The following is a 21,235-nucleotide window of genomic DNA, read 5'->3' on the forward strand; positions in this document are numbered from 1 at the left end:
CCTGGAATTGCTTCTGAAAAGCCTTTGCAAGCACTTCTGTTAATTCATCATCCAAAGAAGAAATGGGAAAAAGAAAGAAGAAAGGAGTATTGCATAGCTTCAGCTGGGTAAAGTGATATTAACCCTTACTAGAGTGGTTTAAGCCACCGTATTCCACTTCATAATTCTGAAAAGTTAGGACCACAAAAGTGACATCTCAACAGAAATCACTTGTTGATCTGCAGCAAATTTATTATGAATGTCTGTGCAGGTGCGATTTGTAGTACATTCATGTGCAGCAGGTCTTTTATGTGCAAGTAAAGCTGGAGGTTTTAGCAGATGTCTGGAGTACCACTTACTTTGTATCTATATCTCCACAATTATTTGACTATTCAAAGGTAGAAGGCAATCCTTTTTATTTTAGCTGCTATCCAAGACAACAAGTATAACTTTAGATGTAAGGTAGACTGTCATATCTTTATTTTTTAAGTATAAAACAGCTTCAAACCTGTATGGCTTAGTCCTCTTAACACATACGTGAAACTCAGTGGGGAACTTTTTATTTTAGGGAAGGCAGTATAGACATTTTTTGTTTGACATTAACTCTTAATTCATGTGTAAGGTACAAAAAGATGGCTACAGGTTTATTTTCCTTCGAGTGCCATTGAAAATAAAGCATGCCAAATACCGCAAACTAATAGGAGACAAAAAAAACCCCTGGATAAATACCTATATCAGGAGTTGGGGCAACTCTCCTGTGGTCAGGTACACACTGTTGTTATTTCGGGGTACTCAATTCCTACAAAAAATCCTTCTTTTACAGACAAAAAGTCTGTTAAATCCTCCTCGGCACAGTTAAGTGGAACCCCAGGCACGCGGGGGTGAAGCCGCCGATGACGCTTTTCGCCCCAGCAGCAGCCGCGGTGCCGCCGCCCCGGCGCTTCCCGGGGACCCAAACCGCGTGTCTCCCGGCCCCGCCTCCCTTGGCCGCTTATAGAGCGCGGAGCGGCGGGGCCGCCCAGGCGGGCGCCGGGGACGCGGTACCGGGCCCGGCGGCGGGAGCGGGGCTGAGCGCGGCCTCCGGGCCTGCCCGCGCCTCGGGATCGGGGGTGTGGGGTGTCGGGGCTCGGAGTGCGGGGCTCAGGGTGCGGGGATCGGGACGCGGGGGTAGAAGCGGGGCTCGGGGATGCCCGGCGTCCCGGGATGTGCGGGGGCTCGGGGCTTGGAGCCCCGGGACGTGGGGGGTGCGGCGATCGGAGGTGCTCGGCGCCGCGGGACGCGGGGGAGTGCGGGGCTCGAGGATGCGGGCGGCCCGGGATGTCGGGGCTGCGGGGCTCGGCGCCCGGAGCTCAGCGTGCGGGGCGTGGGGCTCGGCGGGGTGCGGGGATCAGGGGTGTTTAGTCCCGGGACGTGCGGGGGCTCGGGGTGCGGGGCTTGGGACCCCTGGACGTGGGGTAGGGGGCTCAGGGTGCGGAGCTGGGGGCTCGGCGTGGTGCGGGGCTCGGGGATGCTCGGTGTCGAGCGATGTGCGGAGGTTCGGGGTTCGAGGCTCGGAGCCCCGGGGCGTGGAGGTGGCTTGGGGAGAGGGGCTCGAGGCTCAGGGCCCTCGGGCGTGTGGGGGTGCGGGTCTCGGCGCCCTGGAGCTCAGGGTGCGGGGCTGGGGGCGCTCTGGGATGAGGGGGGTTGGGGCTCGGAGTGTGGGGATTGGCACCCCAGGACACGAGAAGGGCTCAGGGTGCGGAGTTTGGGCTCTGCGGGGCTCGAGGATGCTCGGCGCCCCGGGACGCAGGGCTGGCGGGCTGCCAGCGCGGGACATCTCTGCGGGCTGTGGGTGCACCCTCGGCCCGTTCTCCTTCAGGGCCGAGTGCACCGCGCAGGCTCCACTCATGCTCAGGCACTGGTGCTGTATCTCCACGATTATATGACTATTCAAAAGTAGTAAATGCTCCTTTTTATTTTAGCCACTATCCAAGATATCAAGCATAACTTTATACCTTTAGATGTAAGGTATATATAAGACTGCTATATCTGGGTCCCCCATTGCAAGGAGGATGTTGAGGCTCTGGAGCGTGTCCAGAGAAGAGCAACGAAGCTGGTGAGGGGCTGGAGAACAAGTTTTATGAGGAGCGGCTGAGAGAACTGGGGTTGCTTAGCCTTGAGAAGAGGAGGCTGAGGGGAGACCTTATTGCTCTCTACAACTGCCTGAAAGCAAGTTGTAGAGAGGAGAGGGCTCACCTCTTCTCGCAGGTGACAAGGGACAGGACAAGGGGGAATGGCCTCAAGTTGAGCCAGGAGAGGTTCAGACTGGATATCAGGAAAGAATTTTTCACAGAAAGGGTCATGGGACACTGGCACAGGCTGCCCAGGGAGGTGATTGAGTCACCATCCATGGAGGTATTTAAAAGATGGGTAGACGAGTTGCTCAGGGACATGGTTTAGTGGCAGATAGGAATGGTTGGACTTCATGATCCAAGAGGTCTTTTCCAACTTGGTGATTCTATGATCTTTCTTTTTGCAATATAAAACTGCCTCAAACCTGTACAGCTCAGTCACATACGTGACAGTCACATATGTGAAACTCAATGGGGAATTTTGTATTTTAAGGAAGGGGGTATAATCATTTTTGTTTGACAGTAACTATCAATTCAGCTGTACAGTACAAAAAGATGATCATAGGTTAATTTTCCTTCTTCTGCATTGTTTGAATGACATTGAAAAAAATGTGCCAAATACCACCTGGGCATGACACACCAGTCCCTGAGCACGAGTGCAGCTCGCCTGGGGGAGCCAGATGAGGGCTGCTCCTGGCAAGCTCCTGTGAGGAGCAGGGCTGCCTTTGGGTGCTAAATATTTACTCGGTGTTTGTTCTTTGTTCCCTGTATTGGCAGGGAGTAACGTCTGGGGCCGTGTGGGACTTGTTCCACTAACCCACACTTCTGTGTTCCCAGGTTTGGGACTTGGATTCACTTTGGAAGTAACAGAGTTGTTGCATTGCTGTATCTGCAAGCGGCTTTTAAACTGCTGGTGTTACAAAGAGGAAAATAATTGGAGGGAAGGTATGTGTATGTATAATACCACCATAGTTTTTACTAAGTCTTTAATCTTCTGAAAGTGGCAGTGTGCTTCAACGGATCAGGAAACTAAACTTCCTTGGCTCTTAAAACTTCCATATTTGTATAGATATCTGTATATTTTTATTCTGTGGCCCAGCTCTTGGTGGGTATCTGTGGGTGATTTGGTGTGAGCTGCCTTTGGGGACTGGCACAAGAGATTAAGCACTGAGCGTGACGTAAGCAGTGTATGTTTTACTGAATGTGGACAATTGTCACTCTCTAGTAATTCCCTTCCTTCGGAGGCTGTCTCCATGACCTGTTGTTCTTTCCTTCCCCTAAATGAGAAAGAAAACTGCAGAGTGCTATGTGAACACTAATGAGGTCTAGAGGATAATGAAGTGTAACTTGGTCTTGGAGCCTCTGTTTTGAAATGTTACTTAGTATACTGTGCTGTCAGTAGTGAAATGGTTCAAATGTGTAACAGCAATTTAGAAATAGCGATGTATTTGTGTAATTTATTATGAGAGTAGTGACCATTTTTTTAAAACCGATTACATAAGATTCCTGCGACACATCTTGAAGAGACAGGACGTGAACTTACTGAGTGACACTATTTGGCCTACTGGGTTTTCTTTAGGCTTCAGGAATGATGAATCTGTTGAGACAGGCTTTCTCAAGGCCTTTCTTATATGCAAGTGTCTGTGCTTATAATATAAAAGTTGTAAAAAGGGTGTGGTTCATACAGTGTGCAGTTTTTAAATTATTCTTTCAATGTAGCCTACTGCAAATAGTTTCCCATTCATATTGCTCCAAAATGTGTTCTGGAAGACAACAGGCCTCAAAATAAGTATTACAGTAGGTAGAAGAGTGAAAAAAAATCTGTTTACTGATGTGCTGTGTTTGAATTCAGGCTTAAAAATCAATGAAGGGCTGATTCATGTGTGCGTTTGTGTGTTTTTTAAGACTAATGGAAGTTTTTTTGACAGCACTGCCAGCCAAATGCCTAGATCAGCGACACAGTTCTGAAACTGTGTGAGCTCTTTGGCTCAGTGATTTTACTCCAAATAAGCAAGCTTGTTTTAATTGCTTGCCCTGTGAATGTACCTTGCTGCAAACTTGAGAACTGAATTCATTTGAATGTTTTATTTGAAAATGTCACCTTTATATTTTCTGCTTTCCTGCTGCCTTCCTGAGAGATGAGGTGTAATTTTTATTTATAATATGCTGGTATGTGTTGGGGACTTGCACTGGGAACATGACAGCCAAACACAGTTCTAGATGTTCATATTCACAGTCATTCCTTTTCTGCTCTTATCTTGAGATAGCCATGTAGAAATACCTAATGTGCCTCTGTCATCATGAACACTATTTCCTTAGCTGCTGTTCACCATGAGGAGCACAGTTCTCTGGTTTGCTTTGTAGCTGAGGAGCTGGGATGGGGGCAGGGAGAGGAGTGGTGGTGGGAGAGTATTCCTGCCATCTAGCCGTAGGAACCTGATGGAGACTGTGCTTCTATTATCAGTAGAAAAGTACTGCTCAACACCGTTCCCTGGAGATACCCTTTGTCTTCATTTGAGAGATCCAGGGAGACTTAGTAGCTGGAAAACCCAAGTAATCTGAAGCTAGGCAGTGATACTCCAGAGGACTTACCTAATGCCGCAAAACAAGTCAGTAAAAATATAAATGTGCTATGTCTCAGTCCTGGGGACAAGCATTCCCTCTCAAATATTTAAAGCAAGCTAAATGGGAGAGTGGAAGTGAAAGCATTTATATGATGCTTTTGACCGTCAAGAATTACTATTGTAAATCCTGTGTGCTTCATCTTTCTCTTCCCTCAGGAGGCAAGTATCTCAACATCTGCCAGGAGACAGGATACTTTACTCTGAAGTAACTGGTAAACAAGTGTGAAGCATGAGGATCAACTCTGCAATTCAGGCTGCTATTGACCTCACAGCGGGAGCTGCAGGTAATGCTGGAGAGAATTTCTGAGGGAAGATTTCAAGCTTTAACAAATGCAAAAGCAGTTTCCCTATAAAAAGCCTTGCCTTCTGTATTTCAAGGATATGGAGGTGAAGCAGCTGACTGCAGCCAGCGTTGCAACTGCCTCACTGTTGCTCTTCCTTAGTGAAACCTTTGCCAAACAGTGAACATGTACCCCTTGTTTCAGACTTTTTCCAAACGAAGGTTTACGTTTCAGTACTAGTTCTCATGCTTAGGTGAGTTTAAGAATCAGTCACAAGTAGAGTTTTGGAATGAACTTGAACAGTGTGTGAGAGACTGAACTGCTGCTTTTGTCACAGGATCCCTCTCTAATTGAAAAGGGCCAGAGGCTGTCTGAAGGGTTATTTGCTCAGAAAACATCCCAGTGTGAATCTTTTAAAGCTGAGAAGCTCAGTAGTAGGACTGATGATGATGAATTTGGTTAACTAACCTCCACTTCGATGTAGTCAGTGCTGTGAAGGTTTGATGGACTAGTTGTGGCAGTCACAAATGTTGAAACAGTTCCATTGTCTCACCTACATTACCGTTTTGGTAATGTCTGTGGCTGAAGGATTAATCAGTTTTTAGTTCTACCAGGGAAAAGGAGGAAAAGGAGTCCTTCTGACATTTATAAGCTGGCAATCTTTATATAGAAAAGGTGGGGAGAAAGATTTGTCTAATATAGTGTTGAAACCGGTTTAAACCATTTCATGCTTTTTTTTCCCCTATACAGTAGCTATTACAATCCATCCCTTTGTGATGGTGCTAGTGCTGTGGATGTGACAGTATAAATGATGTTAAGTGCGTTCAAGGGTAGTTATTTGAGCTCATTTATCAGAGTGGAGTTAACCTTAGTGCAGTGAGAAAGCAAGGGTAACAGATATTATGAGACTAAAGTGGCATCTTTAAGTATTTCATCTGCCACTACATTTTGCTCAGTGAATACCTGCTTTGTTAGCCTTTGCAGAATAGGTTGTTGACTAGACAACATCCTCTTTCCCTGCAAGCGAAGGTTTCTATTGCTCCTTAATTACCTTAGCAAAATTAGGTTTCTGTTAGTCTGTTCATTCTCCTTGGTTTTGGGTCCTCTATAAAGAGTAGCTATTTAATCTGTTTCCCAAAGTATCAACTTAATATCTGTGCAGTTCTTGAGGGTTTTGCGGGCCTTCTCATATGCTTAAATGAGAGGTGTGATTGCTTTCCTTCCTGGTACTTCAGCTCAGGAATGTTACTGTTAACATCTGGGGCAGTGGAGCACTGGCTTAGGAAGTTGTCTTTTGAGTTGAAGCCTGGTGTGTCTCATCTTGGCCTACTAGAAGAGGTGGAAACTAGCGTTAGCTTAGAAATCCTTTGCTTGGTGATACTGTTTCATACCCACATTTAGGCCGAACGGGCTTGCACTTGAGGTTTGCCTGCTTTTTGCAGTAAAGCTTAGAGGATCTTACAACTACTTATGCTGTTTTCTTCTCTGGTGTAGTTTTCCTTCCTTCAGATAAGATGAAGGCATTCAGACATTCTTTAACATGACTTCAGTAACCCTAAATCATTGCTCTTTTTCTTTGCTACTTCTGTTGTAGTAGATAGTTTTACTGTTCCTCTACTACTTATTTTCCATACGCTTTCCTCATACTTGCTTTGTATTGCCTGTGTTCATTGGTGGTACTCATTTCTGTGTTACATATGTTTCTGCACCCTTTAGTAAGGGTATTTAACTAGGCAGACAGCTCGTTCCTCCAGCAAATGTGTAGCCTGGCTTTACCTTCCTCTCCAGATAGTCGTGACTAGCTGATAAGTAATGACATATCGGGGCAAGTAAAATCTGAACAAGAATAACTCAATTAGCTGCCTGTGGGTCGTAGTGCTTCGCCTAGGATCTGAGCAACCTCTAATCACTTCTTTGATTCATCAGGACTCTTCCACACCATTGCTGTGTTGTTATTGGGACTGAGTTTGTCTAAATGTTCGAGCAGGTTGACTTTTTCATTTTTCTGGGTTTGGTTTTGTTATTTTTATTTTAGACTCCTTACTGCTAGCCAGAATAATTATTTTATTTCTTTAATATTCTAGTCTCTGTCTTTACTTTGAGGCTTACAGATTTCGTGGCTTTAGTTTACTGAGCTTGTTGCACCACCTCCAGTGACAGCATAAGGAGACCCCTTTCTCTTTTCGGAACAGCTGTTCACAGTCAACTCCCAAGTTTTTCAGCTTTGCATTCCCAAGACGGTTCCTGGTTTTCTTGGGCTTCTTCAAACAACCATTATTTTACTACATTTGAATGTTTTAGCTCTACCTTTACACAGGAACCTAGCATTTGTCCTGTAGATTAATTTCTACCTGACTTGCCTGCAAGTAGCATTGGCCGAGCCTTTTCAGCTCTGCTTTTCATCTGAGGCTTACATGGATGTTACTGGTGTGAGCCAGCTTGGTTTTCTCTCAGAGCAAGAAACTCTTCACACTTCCTTGCATGATCTGCTCTGAAACTTTTAATGATCCATCTGGTTGAGAAATGGGAGTTAGGATCTTTAGTTCCTCTTCTGAAGTGCTTCTTTGTAGAGGAGCAACAACACATAACAAATACGTTTGCAAAGAGTAAGATCACTTGAAAATCACCTTGGTTAGAGGAACACTTTATTCTCTACTCTCCACTTACAGGAAAAATAACTAATCTTAATTGGATTCCACATTTGTTTCTATTTTAGTTTCTCTACACTATCTGCATTTACAGGTAATTATTTCAGTTTCATTCCTGAAAACACATCTTGTTAACTTGCCCTCTTTAAGGTGTATATATGTCAGTTTTGCTTTGGTTAAAGAACAGCTTCTGTTTTAGGATGGTGGTTCTTTCTTGCTGCAAAACCAAAACCATAAAGTTTATATAAGGTACACCTATCATATGCTTCCTGTTAGGTATTGGCTTCTAATAGATTGCTGTCAGCGTATGCTGGTATTTCTTGCTGAAAAAGTGATGTTAGCTCTTTCTGCAAGAGCTGAATTGAGTTAAATCTGGTCAAAGAACACTGCAGTGTGGGCAAAGTGGTTTATTGAGGACAGTGATGGAAATATCTCACAAGTTTTCAGGGTACTGACCTTGCAGTTCAGCTGGGAAAAGATAACACATTGAGAAACTTTGCCCTTTTGCCCTTTTTCAGCTTATCCTGGACACTTTCTTCCAGTTTGTTGGAATAAATGTAAATAAGAATCATCTGGATTTTCAAAGTAGAGAGCTTGAGTCTTTAGTTACCAATTTATAATGCATCATCAGTTTTAGCACTCTCAACAGTATTCCTCTTGTCCTGGGGGAATCTTTATCTCGCTTGATTACAAGTCTTTGGGTTTTTGTTATTATTTCAATGTAAAATCAGATGGCTTCTGATTAATAAACAAGGGAAATTGTTGCTTAACTTATAACACAAGGGACTTGACTGCAGAACAATACCTTTAATTTGGTACCTGTTTATGTAAGTGAACTGATTATTTAGGCGCTTGCTTTTAGTAAGGTAAAGAAATGTTTGATGAGAATCAAGCTGTTACTGCTGTTATGCGTGTTTGGGTTTTTTTCTTCAGGCAACTAAAATCACCACTGATAATTGGTGCCATTTTAATAAAATCAGTGCGGTTGTCCTTTCCTGTGGAGAATTCTTTAATCTTTGCTTTCTGCGTGATTTTCTTAATAGTGCTGTTCATGTATAGGCATTTCAGTTGTGATGACCTTAAGCTGTCCTCTCACATTCCCCTGCTTGCTTAGGTGGGACAGCATGCGTGGTGACTGGCCAGCCCTTTGACACTGCAAAGGTGAAGATGCAGACGTTCCCCGACATGTACAAAGGAATTGTTGACTGTTTTGTGAAAACCTATAAGCAAGTGGGGTTGCGAGGCTTCTACAAGGGAACCACACCAGCACTCGTAGCTAACATCGCAGAGAACTCCGTCCTGTTCATGTGCTATGGATTTTGCCAACAAATTGTGAGGAAAATTGTTGGAGTAGACAGAAAAACAAAGCTCAGGTTAGTAATAGAATTCTGTTTCATATTTTAAAACAAATAAAAATTCATGCAACTGCTACTTGAAAAGACTGTACTGTGAGGGTGCAACCAATGTCCCAGGCCCCCCTCTGCCAATATGAATTGTAGTAAGTTTTGGAATACAGACCTTTGTGCTAGGATAAGGCGTCTAACTACAACAGAGCCATCTCCTTGTCTCGGAGCTGGCTGGTTTAGATAATCACAACTTAAATGGAATATTCAAGACCTGGAACAAAAGGGACTGAGCACTGCAACACCTGACAGTTGGAATTGCCTTGATCTCTACATTGGTCTGAATTTGCAGCAGAGGTAATGGTTCCCCTTACAGGAAGGCATCCTAAGGGGAAGGGACACTTTTCTAATACTGCTTTGTTTTTTAAATTTATTTAAGTTTCAAAAGCTTGAAGGTAACAGTGGTTAGACCAAGGGTCTAATTTTGTGCCATGTATTGTCTGTTAGCAATAAGTGTGCCCAAGGAATGAGAAAGAAGAGAAAGTGTTTAATGTTTACTCTTAGTCCTCTGCCAGACTGTGTTCTTAGTTCAGAGAATTTCTTGAGCCTAGTATGATCAGTCAGTGATTTCAGATCTCTTTTGAAGCACTTTTCCAGCCTCCCCTCAAATTCTTGTAAGTTCCTTGCATCTGCAGTACACTTTAGCAGGGAGTTCTGCAGGTGGTAATGATTAATTCTATAACTGGAAGAGGCAGTTGGTCCTTAGCCACTGTCTCTATGCCACTTTTTGTGGACTTTTTATCCATTTTTATCCATTTATCCAGACTTGTGGACTTCTATCCATTTTTCCACACCCCTTTTCCCCACCTGAGTCCTTTTATAGGTGGAGGGATCCCAGCCCTGCTACTCAGCAAGCGCTCAGGAGCTGTTCCTTTTAACTGTCCTTTTGGTCTTTCTCTGAGACTCTTTTAGTTCTAATGCATCTGGGTTTTAGCTCATGAGACCAGAGTGGTGCAGAGTACTCAGGGTGTGAGCAAGTTGTGGATTTATGCACTGGCATAATGATCCTAATCTCTTTCTAGCTAGGATGGCTTTTCTCCAGGTACATCACTTGAGAGCTGTCAGTGGTCCAGCAGTCACAGTGTTATGTGTTTCTCAAGGTATGGCTTCTGTGCAGTGTTGAGAGTAGCTGCACCTTCTCCTCCCATTATGCTGCCCCACAGTGTGCAAAAGACCTCCTACTGTCCTAACTTCATTCATTCAAAGAGTAACACAAGGTTAACCTCATCCAGCTTTTATTAATAACTTTGGTTTGCCTCTGTCATGTCTGTTTCCAAGTGGAAGTCGCTGGAGAGACCATGATTCTGCATTTGAGATCTCTGACATGATGTGGGTAGCCACCTAATTGCAAGACAAGTATCTAAAAGTTGCATTATGGGAGATGTTCCGTTGTCACATGTCAAGATGAGCTGATCTTAAGACTGAGGCCTGCTATGAGGAATATGAAGTGACAAAGAAACATATTATTTCCTCTCTACTAGCATTGTATTTCACTGTTTTCTGGTAGGTGGGACCTCTCAGCTGAGACAGAATTGTTACCACCATTTTGAATTCTTTCTTAGATGAGGGATTTTTCTGCTTGCTCAGCTTACAAACCCCTTATCTTTTTCTATCTGCTAAAATGTAGACCTAGCAACAGCATGCTTCACTTCTTAACCACCTTTTGTCATCCTCCTGGAAGAAAAGCCGAAGACCTGTAGAGGTCCTAGCATCATCTCTTTGGTGACTGACACAGCATGTTTAGGGTGTGTGTAGGGTGAGTAGTACAAGAAACTTTCAAACAGTATATGCAGGTGTACTACTCCGCATCTTTGGAGTAGGATACAGAATGGCAATGTTATATGAATATATATAGCAATAACAAATGCCTCTAGCATCTGACCCTTCTTCCCTTGGTCAGTTACTGATGCTTTTCAGATCCAGGATGGCTGTGTATTTCATTGTTGATTGAAGAGCAAATAGTGTGACTGCATGGCTGTACTAGGACAAAATACTAAAGGATTTAAGTTCACTTAAAAGATTTCTCCTCTAGTGCTACTCCCTTGTTCTCCTCATTTGGATCATGCTGAGGGCATCTTATGAGGTGTACCTATGAGAGAATTGTACTGACACAGTCTGCAGTGGTGCCCTGAGTGGTCTGTCCAGGATGTATCTACCCATTCTCCTTGTGGAAGAGTCAAGAAGCCTTTGTAGTGTGCTGTAGGTGAGGGAAGAAACCCTGATGGTGCGGTTGTCCATCAGACATGACAAATGAACTATAATAGCCCTTATTGCCTCTGCTGTTTAAAAACTGTCATACTGTCTTAGCCTAAAGAAGAAAACCTGTGAAGTGGCAAACTGAAGTGACAGTTTTTCTTACCTGTCCCTAAGCAATTGCTTGTCACTTTTTCATTATTGTCTGGTGTTTAAGATTTCTCAGAGCCAGCTTTTGGGTTTGCCTTAAGTTACCTTTTCAGTAATGCCTTTAAACAGCTTGGAACTAAAATTGCCTACTCTGCCTGTGTTTAGGGGATACTGTGGTCAGTGTGTGACGCATTGCAAAATAGTTACAAGGACAGTTACAAACACACACCTTTTCCAGTTAAAGGAATAAATGCCGGTGATGCGTAAGTCATAAAGAAAACAAATGGAGAGGGAAATGCTAACATCTGTTTAGCTTTTAACATCCATTAGTCCAAACAAACTGACTTAATTCCATGCTAAAGTCTAAACTGAGACAACCAAATGGAAAGAGAAGTGCTAAATTCCATTTCTTTAAAGGCCCATTTAGTCCAATCAAAGTGATTTCATTCTATGCCAAAGTCTAAACTGAGAGAACTATTGTCCTGGTTCACCTCAGTTTGACTTTCTCAGTACGTGACTAGTCATCTTCAGCAGGTTACTTTCTTTGAAAAACAAGATAAATGCCTTTTATAGAAGAAGCAGTAGTGTAAGAGTAGAGGATTCTTGATCAAACTCTTCCACCCAGAAAAAATGCTGAATTGGGCATTTTTAGTTGAGAGGGAACTTGAACAGGATTCAAGGCTTATCACTTCTACAGTGAGGTTTGCTCTATTAAAGGCCAAAGCCTAAAGAGTGGCTGTGGTTGATTTTTGTATGTAGAATTTAACATCAATAGGCAAAAGTAGGAAAGATCTGAATTATGGCTAAATCTAGTCCTTTATATACATCTGTTGGAATTCTTTTCGAGTCTGATAGCATCTGAAGGCAAAGGGATCCTGTACACCTTCAGTGCATATTTTTAGGGCCCCACTTCCATGTTTTCTTATCCTTATGTGTAACCCTACTGCCTTGCTCTTTCAAGCTCATCGCTTAATGACTGCAGGACTTAGCCACATTCTGTATTTTTAACTTGGCCTTACGCTGTCTTGAGCTTTATTGGGTTGCACCTCAGATCTCTGTTAAGCCAAGCTTTGTATGCTGCAAGAGGCTTGTGCAGTCAATGTTGCCATTTATTCATTTGTGCATCTTATTCAGTTGCTGCTGCGCAGCCAGTTAGTAATTTCTTCCACATTGACAGTTCTTGTTACATACTCAGATATGACAGTGACAAGCTTTGCTTCATGTCACAACTTTTAGTTCCGTAATACTTGTGCAGGGTGAAAAGTTGTAGCTTTAGTCTCTTACACTACAGGTGGATAAAATTGCTGGTCGGAGGGCAAACATCTCCCTTGTATGGAAAGAATTTCTGTGCATCAGTGAAGTCAGTCTCTGCTGTGCTGACTCCCCAGGCTCTGAAATAAGATAGAAGGTCCAGTTTGTGCTGTTGTGCGGCTCCTGTCCAACACACCAGTGTCTGTAGGAGCCTGGTTAAAGTGTGTCATAAAACAGTACAATCCTGGAGTACTAGCCTTTTGAGTTGTGGCAGTTCAGCAGCCCAAACTTTGCAATATGTGTGGTATCACAGAAAAGTAAATCACAGTTCTGGAATACCATTGAGTCAATGCAGGTAACAGTGCTGCCCTGTTCAGTGGTGTGGTTTGTTTGTGCTCTCTTAGATTCACACGGTTGTGTTTATGGCAGCACATCTGTAGAAAGATTATAGCGCTCTGTTGCGCCTTGGTTTCAGATTTCTAGCATATTCTGATGAAAACCTATATTAATACCGGTAAGGTAAATTTGTGGACACTTTAAGGTCCCTTCCAACCCGAACCAGTCTATGATTTTGACATCTACAGGAGGTGATTATTTTCCTGTTCTCTTTGAGGAAGTAATTAGTATGCAAAAGTTGCCCAGTAAAACAAGCCTATGGAATTTTTTTTTTTAGAAGCCAAGAAAAGGAAGACTTTGCAGTGTTTATTCTGCAGCAATCACTAAATTATAGCAAGAAGGGTAAAGGCTACAGTTTATCTTCTCGGGTGTCAAAAGGATGTATTTGAGTTGTATATGAAGATGGGATGAGCAAGGTCTTTCATCTCCCTAGTTCAAGTAACTGCCCGTTTCCTTTGAGACTCTTTCCTCGAAGACTTATCTGTCAGTTTTTCTTGATGATATTTAGAGTACAGGCTCAGGAAGCTGATTGCTGGTGCAGTGGCTCCACTGCACTAAAGGTCAGTGCCCAAATACCTTCTGCAGTTTCTCTCTTGCAGTGATCTGCAGAACGCCGCTGCGGGCTCCTTTGCCTCTGCCTTTGCCACCCTTGTCCTCTGCCCAACAGAGCTGGTGAAGTGCCGGCTGCAGGCCATGCATGAAATGCAGTTATCAGGAAAGATAATCCAGGGACACAAGTAAGTATACACCCTGCCCACTGTCCCAAACCCCGTTATGTGTATTTATTCTTTTTAATTCTGTACTGGCTCAGTGTCACATTTGTATTGCACTCTTAACCAGTTGTGGCTGGGAGGGTCGCAGCCTGGAGATTTTTCAGGTACTTGAAATGAAGCCCTTCCTTTGAAAGGCTCTTGGCAGGATCTTGTTCTAAGTCTTACTTGAGTCCTGTTGTCTACGCAGTGGATCTAGCCCTTAACTGTAGCTGCAGTTGCTTAATGTTCTGTAACCTTCTTACCTGCCTATGAAGTAGCACTAACTGGATCAACCTCTCTATCAGTACAGTTTGGTCAGTAGTGAAGGGTGTTATTCAAAAGGATGGTCCCCTTGGATTTTACCGTGGTCTGTCAAGCACTTTGCTGCGGGAAGTCCCAGGCTATTTCTTCTTTTTTGGAGGATATGAACTGAGCCGGACCTTCTTCGCCTCTGGGAGATCAAAAGATGAATTAGGTACGTGCCCCTTTTCTTCCAGGTGGATTCTAGCATGCTGTTGTGGGGGACACAGGGGAGGGAGATACACTAATGATGTACAGCAGTTGTAAAATACATCTACAATGAAGGAAGCTGGAAATACAGAATATGGAGGTCTGCATTTTGTACATACATAGTAATGAATTACTGAAGTGACCACTTCCCAGTGAAGCAGGATGTACTGTAGATGGAGAATTAGCAGGGAGCTAACAGTAATATTACAAAACTACTTAAATACCTGACTCCACAGCATAACACAACTCTGAACTGTTTCATTTCAGTGGCTGTTCAGAGTGATTTTGACGTCTTTAGCTGTATTCTCTTGAACAGTCTGTTCAAGTGCATGCTGTATGCTGCAAGTTGTCATTGCAATGATAGTAAGACAACATTGAGATTGAAAACTAGACATGAAAAAATGAGGACATCCTAGAATAAAGATTGCTTGTCGTCTGTTGAAAGACTGCACAATCATACATTGTCTTGCTGGGAGCCAGGATTTCAGCAGCATGCATTCTGGTCTTTGTTGCTGCCACATGTTTGTGAACATCTGATCTGAAACACAGTGGGGTTGCATAATGAAAAATGACTGATCACAAAGTAACTTATCATAGAATGGTTTGGATTGGAAGGGACCTTTAAAGGTCATCTAGTCCACTCCCCCTGCAGTGAACAGGAAAAGCTTCAATGAGATCAGGTTCCTGTACCAAATAAATCTCTGGAGGTGATTAGTGACAAGATGCAATGTTATGCTAAACCATTTCACAATTAGCATTGGAAAGTGATTACAAGTGTGAAAGGAGTGGAGTTAATTTAGTTAAAACAGTCAAAACAGAATTTTGAGTTATTCTTTTTCAGCATGGCCAATAATCTGCAAGGCACTCCTTATAACCTTTGAGCTTCTGGTTAGACTTGCAACTTAACCAGTAGCTTAAAATTAACTCAAAGGTTTGTTGCGGAGCAAAAACTGCTCATTTGTCATAAGCAGGTTCCTCTGTTTTCTTTCTGACTTCTGTAGATGAAATAATGTGACACTTACATTGGTGAATATTTTGTGATGTGTATAAAAGCTTATTTCTTAACTTCAGGTCCCATTCCTTTGCTACTAAGTGGAGGTTTTGGAGGCAGCTGTCTGTGGATTGCTGTGTATCCTGTGGACTGTGTTAAATCTAGAATTCAGGTTCTTTCAATGGCTGGAAAACAGGCAGGCTTTATGGGAACATTTGTAACTGTTGTGAGAACTGAAGGTGAGTATGCAGCAGATCAGCTGAATCTTTAGGATATAGTTTGAAATCTATACCATCCAGTACCAAAAATTGCTTAAGAAATCTAGTGCACTGCTAACGTGTTAGAGAGACAATAAGAGTTTCTAACAAATATGGCTGCTTTGTGTAGTCTGGAAAGCTTAGAATCTAGTGCATCTGCCATGCCTCTTTGTTCAGGAGACAACTCACTTAAAACTAATAAAAGCTCAGTGTGCATTAAAAGCAGATAAAGGAATGAACTCCACTACCATGACCAAACCTATACATGAAAACTGAAGGAACTGTTTAAGATCAGTATGGAAATTTTCTTCACCTCTAGAAGTTAATATACGTCTGACTGAGGGCAGTTTGTTAAATTGGTCTTATCTACCCAGCCAGCTTGGGGCCCATCTACTTCAGTGTCTCTTATCTGGAAAAGGCCTGCACTGGGCAATTCAGAAGATAGAATAATGGCAGTACATGGCAGCAGATGTGAATTCTGGCCCTCTTACCAGGGAAGATACCCCTCAGAGCAGTAGTCTGTCTTAGGGCACAGCTCCAACATAGTCCTGCTGTTCTTTCTGCCCCCTTGCCAGCTGTGATGCTGCAGCTGTTAACATCCTCAGGTGACAAAGGAAGCCTTCTGAATACTGTCATATCTGAAATAAGCACTTAAATGGTTAAACTTGTGTTACAACTTCATATACTCCCTCTATATCAGTATCTGGCAATGTCCAGTAACACTGCAGTGAGCTTGTACACCAGTGAGTTCAGCTCTGTGTGTGCGTGCCCCCCTAAGCAGAAGCTTCAGTATCCTTTGAAGGCAAAAGCACGGTTATTGATACAGATACAGGTGGGCATTTTAATAAATTGCTAACTGGATCCAATTTCATTTCCAGGTGTACTTGCCTTGTATTCTGGACTAAAGCCAACTATGATCCGAGCATTCCTGGCCAATGGGGCACTGTTCCTTGCCTATGAGTACAGCCGGAAACTTATGATGAAACAAATAGATTCTTACTGATGCCCACTAGCAGGTGGAGAACAAAAGGTCATTTAAGGATGACTCAAATAAATGATCAAAACCATTTAGATCATATCATGGTCTGAGCAGGGCCAAATCAGTGACCCTAATTTTAGGAACTCAACTCCTCTTTAGGATTTGTAACTTTTTTAATTCACATGATTTTATAGAGATGTGTACATGATGCTTGAATTGGACCATCAGAACTATCTCCATCTTCCAGATTCTGCACTAGCCACACTGCATGTCAAATGTATTTTCCTGATCTGTAATGGTGCTAAAAAGAGTTATGTTGACTGGTTAGGGTTTAATGTAACATGCAGCAGTAGACTGATTTGTTTGAGACAAAGCACTATTTTAAAACCCATGCTGTGGTGATGAACTTTCCCTGTTGTTGCTGGCAAGTGTCTGACTCAAAATAATCAGTTTGTCTAATCTGACTTATACATATCCCTCAGCTAGACCCCTGTCCTCCAGCTCCCTTCTGCTTTGTGACTTTCCAAGGTCATGGCAATGGGTGTCTGACGTGTGTAGGAAGTGCTCACCCACTACCTTATATGACTTAGAGCTGAGATATGCCTGCATTTGAGACTAAAACATATGGTTACTGGGTTTAAAGAGTCCATGCAGTATTTTATTATTCTCTAAACCATCTGACAAGTGCTAGAGTGCACTAAACACTTAATGTAAAGGAGGGTGCTGGAAATAGCTGCTGGCTGCAGCTTTGCACAGCCTCTTGTTTGGGTCACCTTGGCAGGAGTGAGTCCAAGTGCTTGAAGGACAGGAAGCTGAAGAGGAGTAGAAAGCCAGAACAGAGTTCTTAAAGACAACTGACACCATGGTCCATGGAGCGTAGCATGCACTTACTCGGGCTGGAGTACTGCCACTTGCTGTGTCTGTTCAGCTGAGTGGAAAAAGCTCATGTGACTGGATAGTTCATAGCACCTTCAGGCCTGGAGGGCATGCCTGCTTCGTCATGTTACTTGATTAAACATGCAGTTAGTCAGTATTATCCAAAATGACTCAATAACACCTATTTCTAGATGCCCCTTGTACTTTTAAAGTAGGATGTTCTTTATAGAAGCATACACTGCCTTGTAAGAAGCAGCTACTGCCTGTCCTGGGAGAAGGCAAAGCAGGTCTCAGTACAGAACAACTCATGACTCAGGCCCGGATCCGTACAGAGGAATGTTGTCTACATGCTGTAAGTGACAACCACCCACCCTTCTCAGGGGCACAGACAGGATGTCCTCTGGGGTTAGCGGAGGTCTTTTACCCACCACAATCATCAGAGATACATAGCAATTAGCAACTTGTCACAGCAACTACATCTTGTGAGTGACTTAACAACAGTCAGAGCTGGAACAGCTCAGTTTTGCCTGTTGCAGCTTCCATTTCAGACCCCAGACACAGGAAAATGCTTTAGGCATACGTGAAAGCATCTCGGTACCTGCAGCCTCTTGCAGTACACTTATACTGCCTATTCCACTGTACTATTTGATGAAAGGTGGTTGCTGCAGTTCCACAAACTCTTCACGTACAGGAAATGTTCATCTCCCTTTCATACACCATGAGAAAAAGCAGTTAAAGCAGGGTGTGGCTGAAGAGCCTTCAGCATCTGGTGCACCATTTTACCTTCACTGAGCAGTACGCTAGGGGCAGTAATACCATGCCTAGTCAGTACTTTGAAAGGAATTTATGCCAAATGTTTAATTCAGGTACAAGGGTGAGGCTTTAGAGTTATTAGACTTCCCCTTCTTTTGAGAATTGTCTACCCAAGAAAAACAGTATATTTGTATTTGTTTGTAATAGTTATGAAAAGGTAAAGACTGACTTCACATCAGTGGAGTAATTCAATCTATTTCTTAGATTTGTCTTTGCTTTCATTTTTTAAAGCTGATTGTTGCTGTTTTTAATACAAAAGTTGAAGCTTCAAGAGAAGCAGGATATTTAGAACTGAACCTACAGCAAGGAGCTGGTGGCTGAAACAGACGTGCACTTTGAGTTTACCTTCTGAAGTTGATGTAAGCAGTAATTTTTCCATTCACAACTGCTTAAGCTGTACATGTACCAGTTGTTCAGCTCAGGACATTATATGTTGGTATGAGAATTCATGGGAATAAAGTCCGATTTGATTAATTGAGTTCCTGGCTGTTGTTTATGCAACAACACTTACCCAGCTTCTCTAACTGAGGAACAAAGAGGTTGAAGTCACCACCCATCCAGAAATAAAGGTGACTTTTCATAATCAGTAGATATATGAAGCTCTCAAAACCAAAGGGAAGGTGCTACCTATAAGAAAGTGCTGTGAAACAATGGTAGATTTTACACATTTTACCACTGAAAATAAAGCCCATCGTTTAGTCCTTGGCTTGGTACTTTCTTAGTACCAAAGTCAGTTCTAATATTAGGACTCAGCTCAAATTCCAAATTTCTAGATTGTTGATTACTATAATACATGCACTAAGGGTAAGTTTCCTGCCAGAAGAATACCAGGAGTCCAGCACAGTCACCTGACTTCCATCTGTGTAACAGACGGGTATCTGCTACCCTGAAGCCAGAGAAGGTCACTGCTGCAGAGAGGTTAGGAACTCATTACCATCTTCTCAGCAGTGGTGCTTGGATCTCTGAAGACAGATGCAGTATCTCCCTCATACAGCTATTTTGTTACTCATCTCTGCTTATACAATAGTTTTAACTTAACTGAATGCTTCAGCTAGAAAAATCTGACTCTTGCAGTTACAGCCTTCATTGCTGCTGCTCCATGAGGAGATAAGCTTACTTCATAAGCAGAAAGAAGGTTCACCTTCTTCGCCCTGCAAGTGATTAGAAAGGGCATCCTAGGACAGTGATATCCAATTGCCAGAGCTGAGCCAAAAGGAACTTGGTCATCAGCCACTTCTAGCTACGCTGCATCCCACTCCAGCTCCCAGTACATTCAGTGCCTGCTTGCTCCAGCGCCCTCTAGTGAGAGAACTGCGCTGTCACTTCTGTGTAAACGGGTACCTGTTCCTTTTTTTAAGCCAGAGATTCAGGGGTTGCAATAACTTCCCTTCCACCCCTTAACCCTGACGAGCAGTTTACTCAGTTTATGTGCGATAACACGTGCAGCCTCTGAAGCAACGCTACAGCTTAGGGAACACCATTGCAGAAGCTGAACGTGAGCTGGCAGCAAAAGCTAGGCTGCAAGAGCAGGTTCCGGAGCCCACAAATCAGACAGCCCTGGCCCTCCCACTCCTACTCCTCACACCTGCCAGGGATCTGGAATACCACATCCAATTTCATGTTCCCCATTACAAGCAAGGCAGTGAGATACCAGAGCAATTCAAGGAGAGGGCAACCAGGACAGATGGTGGAGAGAACTGGGGTTGTTCACCCATAAAAAGAAGCCATCTAGAGATCTTACTGGTGTCTACAGTTAGTTCATTCATGGGAGGACACAGGAAATAGAGGGAGATGCAGGGGCAGGACAAGAGTCATAGCCACAACTTGGAACATGGAAAATTCCAACATGGAAGGAAAAGTAGTTACAAAATTAAAGCTTGCGTGAAATTCTGGTCCTTGGAGAGGACAACGAGGTTGTGCAAGCCTGCTCTAGCTGGCTCTCATTTGTGCAGGAGCTTGAACTATATGAACTCCAGCTACTTCTGTTCACAATATTTAAGTGACCCAGGCTCCCTCTATCCTGCACCTAGACCTGCAAACAATTGCTGGAACACTGTTCTTTAAGATAGGCTTCAACCTCCACACTTTAAATACAGTGCTGATAGAAGCAGCTTCCAACTTTGTAGGAGTTTCCAACAGCCCAGCTCCAAAGTACCAAATAATTATACAGTAATAGCAAAACATGAGTCCACACATACTTCACAGTATGCTACTACACTCAAGTAAGCACCTAGCAGGCGAGATCTCTCTCGCCTACTCCATTAGCTAGTTATTACCTATGGTAAGCTATGTCAGTCTCCTACTCTTAGGTCCTAACAAAAAGACTAAAGAAGTCACAGAACTAAGAATCCTAATCTCAACACACATTTCACATCATGGAAGGCTGGATGAGTCTGTGTGGAAGAGCTGCACTGCTGAGAACAGTTGGAAGCAGAAAAGGCATTGTCTGCATTAGAGGTCTTAATCTAGCTCAGCGGGGTCAGTGAGCACTTGCAGTATTAGCTCAAAGGAGCAAGCACACAGATCAAAGCCATCACACAGAGGTATTAAGGCAAGCTTGGCTAACTGATCCCAGGCAGTTGGCATGCTCATGAGCTGCTGTGCCATCTCAGCCCTCTGTAAGGAGGTACAGAGGCAGAGAAGCACTTGTACAGTCTCCAGCCCCCAGAGTCAGCTCCCAGGCATGGTGCTGCTCAGGACTCTAGATAATGGATTTCTGATGAACAGCCATTCAACACCAAGACTTCTCAAGAAGCATTAGTGTGCCTTTGCCAGATTACTATTCCTCCTTCCAAACTATGCTATTGACCTGTGGAAAACCCCAATAGCAAGGGAAGATGTATCCGATTTTTCCTGCAGACTGCTGGTCTCCACCCACCATCAGGTTAATGCTCTTGCTTAAACACAGACAATTGTGTTAGATTAATAAAGCGGGGATTAGCTGTATGTAGAGACAGCTAAGCTTCAAAGCATCCAACAGCTCATTAACATGACAGTCACGCTAAATAACACTTCTGAGTA

General features: G+C 43.3%; 1 protein-coding gene across 1 annotated transcript; it reads left to right on the forward strand.

The window, feature by feature from the left end:
• Nucleotides 1-4,508: 4,508 nt before the first annotated feature.
• On the forward strand, nt 4,509-18,694 carry SLC25A15 (solute carrier family 25 member 15). Its single transcript, XM_054049623.1, has 6 exons — nt 4,509-4,998; nt 8,758-9,016; nt 13,636-13,773; nt 14,094-14,263; nt 15,370-15,528; nt 16,425-18,694. The coding sequence occupies exons 1-6, from the start codon at nt 4,944-4,946 to the stop codon at nt 16,547-16,549; spliced, it is 906 nt and encodes a 301-aa protein (XP_053905598.1). The 5' UTR covers nt 4,509-4,943; the 3' UTR covers nt 16,550-18,694.
• The last annotated feature ends 2,541 nt before the right edge of the window (nt 18,695-21,235 follow it).

The sequence above is a fragment of the Cuculus canorus genome, chromosome 1, assembly GCF_017976375.1.
Source record: "Cuculus canorus isolate bCucCan1 chromosome 1, bCucCan1.pri, whole genome shotgun sequence".
Taxonomy (NCBI): Eukaryota; Metazoa; Chordata; class Aves; order Cuculiformes; family Cuculidae; genus Cuculus; species Cuculus canorus.